Genomic DNA, 12007 nt, shown 5'->3' with positions numbered 1-12007 from the left:
ACCAGGAAGAAGAGGTGGACAACTTATTCTATAAGCAGCTGGAGAATGTTTCAGGATCACCAGCCCTTGTTCTTGTAGGTAACATCAACCTACAAGACATCTGCTGGGAACTTAATATAGCAGAAAAGAGGCAGTCCAGGAAGTTTTTAGAGTTTGTGGAGGATAACACACACACTTTTTCTCCCAGCTGGTGAGTGAGCCCACCAGGGGAGGGACTATGTTAGACCTGTATTCTGCAAATAGATATGGGCTGGTGGGAGATGTGGTTGGAGGCCGCTTGGGGCACAGTGATCATGAAATTATAGAGTTCTCCATATTTGGTGAAATTAGGAGGAACATCAATAAGACATTGGATTCTGGAGGGCAGACTTTGGCCTATTTAGGAGACTTATTCAGAGAGTTCCTTGGGAAGCAGCCCTAAAAAACAAAGGAGTCCAAGGAAAGGTGGCCTGTATCAGGAATAGTGTGGCCAGCAGGAGCAGGGAGGTCAAGGTGGGTGAGGCCCCACCTTGAGTGCTGTGTCCAGTTCTGTCCCCTCAGTTTAGGAAGGACATTGAGGATCTGGAGCGTGTCCAGAGGAGGCAACGAGGCTGGTGAGGGGCTTGGAACACAAACCCTGTGAGGAATGGCTGAGGGAGCTGGGGTTGTTCAGCCTGGAGAAAAGGAGACTCAGGGGTGACCTTGTCACTGTCTACAAGTCATCAGGCAGCAACTGACAGAACAACAGGGCACAGACTTAAGCTACACCAATGGAAATATAGGTTGGATATTAGGAAAGAGTTTTTTATGGCAAGAGTGATCAGGTGCTGGAATGATCTCCCCAGGGAGGTGATGGAGTCACCATCACTGGATGTGTTTAAAGGAAGATTGGATGTGGCACTTGGTGCCAGAGTTTAGTTGAGGTGTTAGGGCATGGGTTGGACTTGATGATCTTGAAGGTCTCTTCCAATCTAGGAAATCTGTGATTCAAGTACAGCACTCACAGTATAAAATCCTCATGTTTAGCTTAATATGTTCAAAATGCTGTGAAAGAATCTATAGATTTTTGAGGTCCTGTGATAAAGAGGCCTGAAGTGGTAAAAGTCTGTGGACAGGAACTGTGGGATCAGCAAGAATCCTTTGTTTATGACAAGTGAAGGAGTGCCAGACAAATCTCAGCACAAGCTGAAGAATTAGGAACTTAGAATCATAAAATAAGACTGGAATGGACCTTGAGGAGCCATCCCTTGTCCGTTGTAGGATCAACTCTATTTAAATCATTCTGAAGAGATATTTCTCTAATTTGTTCTTAAATAAATCCCGCAGTGGAGATTTCAATTCCTCCCTAGGTAATCTACTCTAATGCTTCTCTATCTGTACTTCTAACAAGCTTTTCCTAGTGATTTTTAAATCTCCTTGCTACATGTTAATTTTTTCCTTTTTTTTTTTTTCATCTTTCAAAGATCGAGAGGGATTGCTTCTGTCCTCTTTTCAGCATAATTTAACTCAGTATCACATTTCTGTCACCCTTGTTTGTTTAAGATGAACAAGCCTCTGCTCTTACAGTCTTAGTTCCTAAATATTTTCAGAGACTTATAGAAGCACAGAATGCTTTGGGTTAGAAGGGACCTTACAGTAGATCATCTCATTCCATCCTCATGCGATAGGCAGGGACACCTTCCACTATCCCAGGTTGCTCAGAGCCCCATCCAGCCTGGCCTGGAACACTGCCAGGGATGAGGCAGCCACAGCTTCTCTGGGAAACCTGTGCCAGGGCCTCAGCACCCTCACAGGGAACAATTTCTTCCCAATATCCAATCTAACCCTGCTCTGTGTCAGTGTGAAGCCATTGCCCCTTGTCCTGTCACTCCAGGCCCTTGTCAAGAGTCTCTCTCCATCTTTCCTGTGGTTCCCTTCAGGCACTGGAAGCATTTTCTATGTATCTCTTTATTCTTGTTCCTTTCTGGGCATTTTCTGGTTGATCCATGTCTTTTTTGAAGAATAATGGACATTTCGCTTGACATGACATTTTAAGCAGAATATCATGCACCATGTCATCTCCTGTCACTTCTTGGTACTTCAACAAAACCCCAGAAGTTAGATCAGGTTTTGTTCACCTTTCATCTGTAAGATAAATTTGTCTGTAGAAAGTTCCTGGCATCAGATTTTAGTGATGGTAAAATCTTTACAAGTGTTGAAAATTATGTTAGAAAGGGAGAATTGTGTTTGATTAGCTAAGCCTAGAAGGAACCAGAAGTGAGATCACTTAAAAGAGCAAGAAAGGACAAGGAAGATGCTCAGGAATTTTAAGACTGGATGGAGTTAAGCAATTGATTGTCAATTTCTTTAGGAAGGGAAGTTACAGAACCAAAGCAGGGAGAAAAACAAACATAAATTTGAAGAGCTGAGAAGTACTTTTTGAGAGTTATATTGAAATAAATGCCTTTGGTGAAATTTTTGTGGACACTGACTATAAACCGTTCAGTAAATTGCTTTCTTTAAACACACTGGGCCAAATCTCTTGCTTCAAAAGAGTCACATAAGATATTAATTTAGTCCATTTATTTTTAAATGTCTTGGCAGTGGCAGTCTGAGAAAGCAGCCTCCCTATGCATCTTTGCAGCTGGCAGCTGTACAGACTTGGAGAATTTGAGTTTGGACACCTGAAATCCTCAAAAAGAATGGCAAGCATTGGGTACCAAGTGGAAAACAGATAATTGTGTTGAAAAATAATGAAGCATCTGATAAACAAATGAGAGAGGGAAAGAAAAGAAACAAACTCAGACCAGAACCATGAGAGCAGACAAAAGCCTTGGGAATACTTTGCATGAACACACACAGAATCACAGAATTGTTTAGGTTGGAAAGGACCTCCAAGGTCATTGAGTCCAGCCTTTGACCAATCCTCAGCTTGTCACCTAGACCAGAGCACTGAATGCCATGTCCAGGCATTCCTTGGACACCTCCTGGGATGGTGGCTCCACACCTCCCTGAGCAGCCCATTCCAGTGCTTCAACAACCCTTCCAGTGAAACAATTCTTCCTGAAATTCCTCCACTCCATGTGCTTTGCCACAGCTGTGTGACTGTGTAACCCAAAGAAAGGTTGTGCATTTCATTCCAGTTCAGTGTGTAATAAGGAATGTGGCCATCAGTAAACCAGGAATAGAGGTGGGACAATCCATACCTTCTTCTGCTTGGTGAAGAACTACAGAGGGACTCCAGTTAGTAATGTGGGTGATAGAAACTCTTGCCTTTTCATGAATCTTCAGAAACTGTATTTCCAGGATGTTTCTGCTTTCCTTTTTTTGAGTGGAAGAGATTTTTCCCTCATTTTGCCAATGATCCTGTGCAAACTGAAATAGAAATGCAATTCCAAAAGATGAAATTTTAGAATTTGGGCGAGAACTTAGAAGTCAAGTGGATAGAGAGTCTGCATTAACTAAAATGAATGCCAAGGAGTGTCCACTCACTGGTCTTGGTATTGTTCAAATGGTCAAGTTGTTATAGTATTTCATTATTACAGGGAGGAACTTGGATGTCTGTCTTCCTTAGGAGCATTTAATTTCAGCTTTAAATCCTGTCCTCTGTAAAGTGTTTGCCAACTATTTTAGTTTATTTGCAAATTAATTCCCAAAGTCTAATTCTTCCTTTTGCTATCTGATGAGTTTTAAAAACCCCTGTAATTATTGAACCCTCAAGGGAAGTCTTTGAGGTCACTGTGGATTACTGCTGAGTTAAGACAAATTAATAAAGAAGGTGGATTGAGTAAAAGAGAATTAAAATAAAAAAGCAAGCTGACTTGGTGACATTACATAAGTTTACAGATATGTTTCATTCTCACCTAATTTGATCTTGGTTTTTAATTTTCTCTACCATGGTTTCAAAATTAATTTTGATCTGATCAATTTGATGCCTTCACTTTGTCTTTCACCTTGCAAATGATAGGAGAAGACTCCTTTTTCTGAAGTTTTAATAGTATCTACTAAACCACAAAGCATAAGATATTTTTGTTTGCTAAAATCCTTAAAGAGGAGACTCTAATAAAATAACTGTGTGGCCCTCTTGGGAAAGAATGTTCAGTATTGGTAAAAGGTCAATTTGTACCTACAATATTTGATCTTGTTTCAAATCTCCTTTCTGCATCCTCAAGTTTCTTGTGCCAATGAGATCTTTAGTTTGGATTATTTTTTCCAGATTAATTATCTCACATTTTTCCCATAACTATTCTAATTTTCCTGTTGGGTCCATGCTTCCAAATATTTGAAAATGGTGTCCCTGCCCATGGCAAGGGGTTGGAATGAGATGTTCTTAAAGGTTTCTTCCAACCCAGGGCATTCTGTGGTTCTACGATTTACACAATTCCACTCATCAGTATAGGAGTATTTAAATGGGTAGGATTTGAATTGCATAATGAACAACCATAAATGATGCTATGTTCTGCTACAGTTACCCACAAAATATGTCATCTGCCTTTGAAATGGCAGCATTTGGTTGTTTGGTCCTAGCTTAAGGTAGCTTCAAAATCTGATGCCAAATTTCAAAATATAGTTTTACAGGAATTTTCCAAAGCATTCCCACTGTTCTTGCTCAATGAAAGCAAACAAAGGCATAAAATCTCTGTTTGTCTGGCAAATACAATCCCATAATAGAACCTTCTAGGTTTTTTTACTAGTTCTGCTTTACGTTGCTCTAGAATATCTTTAATAATTGAGTTCCTGTATACTTGCTCAGTAGCTTTTAACACCCCTAAACTTGTATTCATGCTACACGACTTATCAAGCTTTTGCTTTAGTTTTTCAATTATCAGATTTATTTTGAAAGTGATCTAGTCTAAAAAGATTGTGATCATCTACCAGTGACTCCATGCTGACATATAAAACTATTTTTCCTTGGACAAGCATCCCATTAATAGGGCAGTCTAAACAGATTCTTCGTGTGAATGACAAATTCTTCCCTAGACTTCTCACCCCCTTATCCTATGTCACCATCATAAGAAATAGAGGGTTTAAGCCCTTGATTTCTAACAATTAACCCTTTTGCAGCAGAGAACAGCTGGGCTCTCTGTTCTGTTCATTCCACATTTCCATCTTGCTTTGGTCATTCCAATTTTTAATTGTGGAAACCTTCCTTCCCATCAGTGTGCACTGCTCAGCTGCTCTGCTTAGGATAAGGCTGTTCAAGGAATTTGCAGTGTGTTTTTGCCTTTACTTAGAGTATATGGCTTTTTTTTTTTTGATAACTCCTTTGGTCTGTCAAATCTGGGATAGTTGCTAAGGTTCTAATTTTTTTTAAAATACATTCCATGTATTTGTCATGCATGTTTATAAAATTTCATTATCACTTTTTTCCTAAATCAAGGGAAATTAAGGAAAGATTGGTTCACATAATTTATTCTTATCAGACTGGATCATTATCTACAGAGGCTTATTTTGATGGATACTGGATACACGCATGTATGTTTGAGGCAAATCCTGGAGACCACTCTCAGGGAAAATTCCCCCTGACATCAACATGAGTTTTGCCTCAGTAGAAATTTCATATTTTGGCTTTTTGTTTTCAGAATGAGAATTATAGTTATCCACTTGGAGCACTCATTTGGCCTTGCAGTACCTTGGCTCATATGGTTTTCAATAAGTGTCTGGCAGCTGTACTGGCAAACTTCCAGCACCCCGGGATTCAGATCTATCCCTACGTGGACATTTGGCCTTTGTGAAATCATCACAACTATTTCTAGTTTGTTGTCCTAAGTGTAGAACTCTTCCCATTTCCAGACAAATAATTGATTCTGAATCACGCTCTTTTTACAGCTGAGTGGAATTGTCCCTTCACATCCATGGATGCATGGGTCAAACATCCCTAAGTCTGGCCTGTAAAGAAATATTTTGTACAAAACACTCATAAAAGGAATATATACAAAATGCATTCCAGGGAGCTCTGTGGTCTGTTCAGTCAAGGGTAAGATGACTTGGCAGATTCAACAAAGACAGATCAACAACTATTCCAATCCAGATGTAGGTGTATGAAAGGCAGTTAAAGGACACTGGAATGTCTTACTAGGAAAACTAAACATAACTTCCTTAGTTATTTGAGCAGAATGTGCTCTCAGCAAAACTGTCAATGGCAAAAAGTAAGTTTATATACCATGTTTTGCTTGGAATTTATTTTCTTTATTTCACCTTGTTTTCATTCAAATCAGTTTTCAAAAGTTGTTCTGACCTCTGGAGGCTGCCCCTGGTGTCTGAGAATGCTTCACTTAGCAGAAAGTAAGAGAAGAAAAGGAAGAAAACTGATTCAGGTCTTCAGCAGCACAGTCTATTTAGATCCCCTCAGGTTCTTACAGCTTCATTTATCTCCTTTCCCTACTTTGATGAAGCTGTCTCCTCTTATGCAGCCATCCATACCAGATGTCTTCATCTTTTCTTCCTTTAAGTCTAAAGATGTTTGTTACATCCAACCTCTGAATCTTTATGTAAAGAAGCAGGATGCAAATCAACATAAGCCAGTGAAAACTTACAAAGCATCAGGACACAGGTGTTGACTCCAGCATCTTTAAATGCTTATTGTTGTATCTTTGTCTGTCATTTCCCCATCCTGCTTACCACCACTTTCGTTGCTGCTTTATTAATGTTTACCCATGCCTCACTATTTTTATGAGTTCCACAAGCTGTCCAGAGCAGGGACACCAAGATGATCAGAGGGATGGAGAATGTCTTTTACAAGCAAAGACTGAGGGAATTGGGATTGTTCATCCTGGAGAGGAGAAGGCTTTGGGGTGACCTCATTGTGGCCTTCCAGTGCCTGAAAGGAACCCAGGAAAGATGGAGAGAGACTCTTGACAAGGGCCTGGAGTGACGGGACAAGGGGCAATGGCTTCACACTGACACAGAGCAGGGTTAGATTGGATATTGGGAAGAAATTGTTCCCTGTGAGGGTGGGGAGGCCCTGGCACAGGTTTCCCAGAGAAGCTGTGGCTGCCTCATCCCTGGCAGTGTTCCAGGCCAGGTTGGATGGGGCTCTGAGCAACCTGGTGTAGATACTCAGAAGAGAAGTGTCTACTGTGTGTGTCTCAAACACTGATATTGGGATAGCCACGGAGCCAAACAAGGATTGTTGGTAATCACAGACAAGGATTGTTGGTACCAGCATGCCAGGAGGAAGAACAAAATGCAACTGGTGAAGGGTGACATGTGGAGGTAGAGGAGCACTTTTCTGAGGCAAACATCTTGATTAAGTCCACAGATGCACAACAAAAAAAGTGCAGGAATCAGGCTGAGAAGTGGATATGGACCATAAGGGGAATCATGACCACCCAAGACCCCTGAAAGCCTCTGGCCCATTTCCAGGAAGCTCTGAAAGGATGGAGGGTTCATGATTACTTATTTGCATGGAAAGCAAGAAACTTTCAGGGGGAGAAACCCACCTCTAAAAGGGTACCCCCAGCAGGCCTGGGTGGCACCCTTTGGCATCCTGGACATCCCATCACTCCATCAGGGATCAACACTGCAATTAGGGCTGCTGATCTCTTTCTCTTACTCATCTCCTTTTCTCTCTTCCCTTTCATTTCATTCCTTTAACCAAAGCCCACTGCCATGTTCTTTTATAGTAGGTTAGGGACTACATACCAATTTCCATGCCAAGTGTGTAATTTATAATTAAATCTTTCTGATTGCTTGCAAGACCCTGTGACTTTTGTCATTCCTTATTGTGGTATTTAGGGAACCCTCTGGGGCACCCACACTGTCGGATTATTTTCTTTTTTTAAAAAGCTAAGCAAGTTAATAGTGCTATAAAGTTATTTATTGTAGAAGCACATCAGTTTCAAAGGCAAAAACAAAGCAAAGCAATGGCATAAAGCAATGGCAGAGAGCACCAGCTCCTCTTAATGCATGTTCTTTTATAGAAACTTTCTAACTAGCTAGGACACAAACTTGGACTACTACTTTTTAACTTATTAGAATTTTAGTTTCTTAGCATGCCAGGCTATGTATAGACTACATACATGGCCTATCTTGTTCTAACTGAAAAATGTAAGCAATATTCTTAACTCTAACTCTATTATGTCTGAAGCGAGGTTCTTGGAGCCTCGAAGGAAACACTAGCATGTTTTTCAACCTTCACTCGGACATGTACTACTTCTCAGGCATCTAAGAACTTTTACTCACTAAAAGCACTTAAAACTTATTCCATTTACTTACTTACTCATGCTACAACCTAAACCTTTACCTCTGCTTTATGTGTGAGAGGCTTAACAGACTTCAATCCATGCAATGGCTTTAATTCAATCCCTGCATTCTGATCTCTCTCTGAAGGATTCAGAGAAACTCCTGACTTACTGACTCCAACACTTATGACCAAAAACATTTACACATCACAGTGGAGGGTGTCCCTGCCCATGGCAGGGGGGCTGGAATGAGATGTAAGGATCCTTCCAACCCAAAGTATTCTAAGATTCAATTATTTAAATGATATTTTATCACATACCTTTTGAATCTCACAATCAGGATAAAATTAATTTGTAGGTCTCACTGCATATAAAATATTCTGACAGGCAACAGAGAATGGTGAGGATTGTGTCTGCTGCAGTGAAAAGATTACAGAAAATGAACACCACCTGTATCTCAAGGGATTCTGGTGAAGTTCCGTGTAGGCCTCATTCTATTGCTCATGAGGATTTATTAATTTAAAATGGTTTTTGTTCTTTTCATGACTAGCAGATTAATTAAAAAATGTTAATAACCCATTTTTTTTGAATAGGGCTAATATGTAAGAGTTCTAATTATAGTAAAGAGGGATGATATGACCAATGCTGTAGGAATAGCCTTTTTTGTGGGAGGTGTCAATCCAAATTCCAGCTCTGAATGAATGCAGAACTTGGTGGGAATAAGGAGATGCACGATACTTGTCTCTTTTATGAACTGCTCACTTGAAAAGCCTGGTAAATTTTTGTCACCTTGCTTAATTTATGCTCTAATTTGGGAAAGAAAAATTCATTTTGCAAGGGCACACTGAAAAGTTATTGATTAGGGAGACTGAGCCAGATCTGACAGCCTAGTCCAAAAGGTGTCTGGAGTTGAATCATCTTAATGGCTGTCCTTGTGAATAAGTGACTAAAATTTTGGGGGATTTTTTACAAATTATAATCACGCTTGTCTGTTTGTTTTTGTCTTTTTCAGGAGCATCCCAGGCCAGAGTATGAAACCAAACTGCTGCAGAAAAAGCTGAAAAAGAAAAACATCACAGCAGAAAATTTAAATGAGGTGAGATGCAGCTTACTCTTTTCATTTTTGTGGGATTTGTGTTTTGTTATGTTGTGATTATATTTTTGTCTGTCTCTCAGATGTTTCAAAAGGCACTTTTTGGTACTCTTAATTAGCCTTTTGAATTGGTAGGTGGTGGTGTGGTGAAATGCAGGCCTGCAGTGCCATTGCAGGGCTTTGAGGTCATGTCTTTCAAAGCAAAGCAATTTGCATAGAAATGGGGTTGACAGGTGGTTCAGGATCTAATCTGTAGAGTAGTGCTTGATTCCCAAGATAATCACCACAGAATTTTTATAGCAATCCCTCAGAATGTCAGTACTCTCTGCACAATGAAGAAAGCAGCTTTTATTATGGTGATTTCATTTGCAAAGGTAACCTTGGTGTCTTTAGTCCTGCTGCAGTTACACAGTTGTGAAGTTTTAATGGCATTTCCAGGACAAATGGAAAAATAGTTGGTAGATCATTTTCAGACTGAAGCAGGCTCAGGATTTTTATGTCTATTTCAAACTTTTTTGAACAAGCCCTTTTTAATCAATCTCCTCTTGTAAATTGTAGACTGAGGTCTATTTTCTAAGCATTCACAAATTCTGTAGTCTTGGTCCATTAGGCTTGGTTAACCACTGCTCATTCCCTGCATTCCACGTGTGCCAGCAAAGTCAAAACACTCCAATACCATATTCAGCTTCCAGGGAAAAAAAAAGCTTAATTTGCTTATAGGTTGAGAATAAGTATCCCAAGTGCAGAATTTTCAAATTTTCAGGTTTGGTCCAACAAATTTAGCTTGTGGAAGAACTTCATTATCCCTTTCTTCTGCTGACCACCATTGTAAAGTGTTTCCAGGGAATCTTTCATTTTGGTGAGCCTGCCTGTCACCTGTTGTGCCCAAGCAAACTCCATGATCCAGAAGCTCATGGAAAGATTCTCAATTATTTTAGTGGGCTTTTGATCTTGCCTAATAAGCAGAGATTCACAGAGCACTGTGGAGTCTTACACATTACACAGCCCTCTTGGCCTTCCAAGTGAGGGATCAAAGACTGTAAAAGTCTAATGAAATACTTGCTGGTCAGCTTTTTTCCTTTGGCTTAAAGTAAATGGGAATGGGAAACAAGTCAGCCATTGATGCTGTAGAATATTACGATTATATTGCTTATCTGAGATACAGAAATAATTATAAATTAGGCATTTAAGGTAAAACAAAAAGAAACAGAAAGAAACCTGAAACAAAAATCCCCCCAAATACCAACCAAATGAGAAAACCCCACACCAACCTCCAGGAAACAACCCAAGAAGAAATGTTAAATGAATAGGTGGAAAACAAGGAACAATGTAAATATCCAGCACTACGAAAGTAGGAAAAGCTCCTTTCAGACATCAAGAATAAAAAAGCTAACATGGAATATTTTTTGTCAAATTGCTTTCTGTGCCAATGTGGATGGAAAAAATACTGAATTTCTGAATTAGTGTTCCCCAAATCACTGAAATATATTCCAGGCAGGTAGGCAGTTTTCCATCAGTGAACATTATGCTTACTAATTCTGTCCAGCAAACAGCACATTAGTCTGGGTTTGGAAGATGTGTTGCCCAGGCCTTTGTACATCAGTGTCTTATGAAATTATGAGAGCAATAGATGTTGATGTGAGAACTGTAGAAGAGGAAAAAGACTAAACATGACAGTTCAATTAAACTATCCTAACTATGGAAATGCACCATTACATTTTGCTTTGGAAGACCCTGAGAAGTTAGACATTAAAAGTGATGAGTATTTAAGACTGTGATAATTCTTCAGCCTTATGGTTAAAGGATTCAGCCTTTTGTTTTTGCAAGATCATTAACTCAGGAGATTTTGGGTGGCAGGTTAATATTTAGGCACAGGTTTCTGTGAGGTCTCTGGCTCAGTATTTCTGTCTTGTTGGGTGGAAGCCAGTGTACAGAACTTTGTCATATTACCAGGGCAGATCTAGTATCTGGACAGGCATCAAAGTAGAGATGTCTCTGTAGTTAAAGATTCAATTCTCCTAATTTCTTGGTTTTGTGTGAATACAGATGTCTGTGAGGTCTCTATCTCTTCATGTCTTGATTGGCAGTCTAATGCCATGGCGTAAGTCTCTGTGAAGTTTTCTCCTGAATATTTTTAGCTAACTAGTGTAAATTAAATGCATATCTTTTTTGGTGTGGCTGGTCAACAACTGTAGTGTGCTGTGTTAATATCAAAGGACTGGATCTGGCACTGCTGCCTAAAACTTCTCATTACTTATCTAACATGAAGTCAAAAGTCTCCAGTTCAGCAGCTGTGGCTTGTTGGGATAGAAATGATGCCAAAGGGTGGCTATTGTGAGAATATTGGTCTAGAGCTTACTTAAAGGCATATATTTCTATAAAAATTCTGGCTTGTTTCCAGTATGTTAATTCCTCTGTTCCAGTGAGGAAGTGTCTGGTTTTATGGCAAGAAGCAGCTTTTTATGTGCAAAGCTCTGTGTACAGTGCTTCTATTTTTTCATTGCCTTACTCCAACAAGGAGTTCCTGTGAAGATAATTGGGTTATTTTTGCAATGAGGGGACAGGGGTTTGGTTAGGGGCTGCTTTTGTGATTGCAGAAGAAAGGTGACACCACTTACATCCTCTCTTAAATGATAACTTGGGAATACACGTTCAGAGGAAACCAGCACAGTTTTCCCTCTCTGCTGTTGAAGTCATTAACTTTTAATGAGTGCGGAAGATGCCCAGCACCTGTCAGGGCCAGTAAACATATGAGTCACTCTACCCAGGCAGC

General features: G+C 39.9%; 1 protein-coding gene across 1 annotated transcript in view; it reads left to right on the top strand.

Moving 5' to 3' along the window:
* The window catches only part of ANO2 (anoctamin 2), a 149050-nt gene that overhangs the window by 66890 nt on the left and 70153 nt on the right, over window positions 1-12007 (top strand). Inside the window, exon 15 of the mRNA XM_088166051.1 lies at window positions 9154-9237. Within this exon, the coding sequence (XP_088022177.1) occupies window positions 9154-9237 (84 nt within the window). The remainder of the gene's footprint in view (window positions 1-9153; window positions 9238-12007) is intronic.

Source organism: Sturnus vulgaris, chromosome 5, assembly GCF_052056855.1.
Source record: "Sturnus vulgaris isolate bStuVul1 chromosome 5, bStuVul1.hap1, whole genome shotgun sequence".
NCBI lineage: Eukaryota > Metazoa > Chordata > Aves > Passeriformes > Sturnidae > Sturnus > Sturnus vulgaris.
The sequence above is the reverse complement of the archived record's forward strand: the minus strand, read 5'-3'. Positions and strand labels throughout refer to the sequence as shown.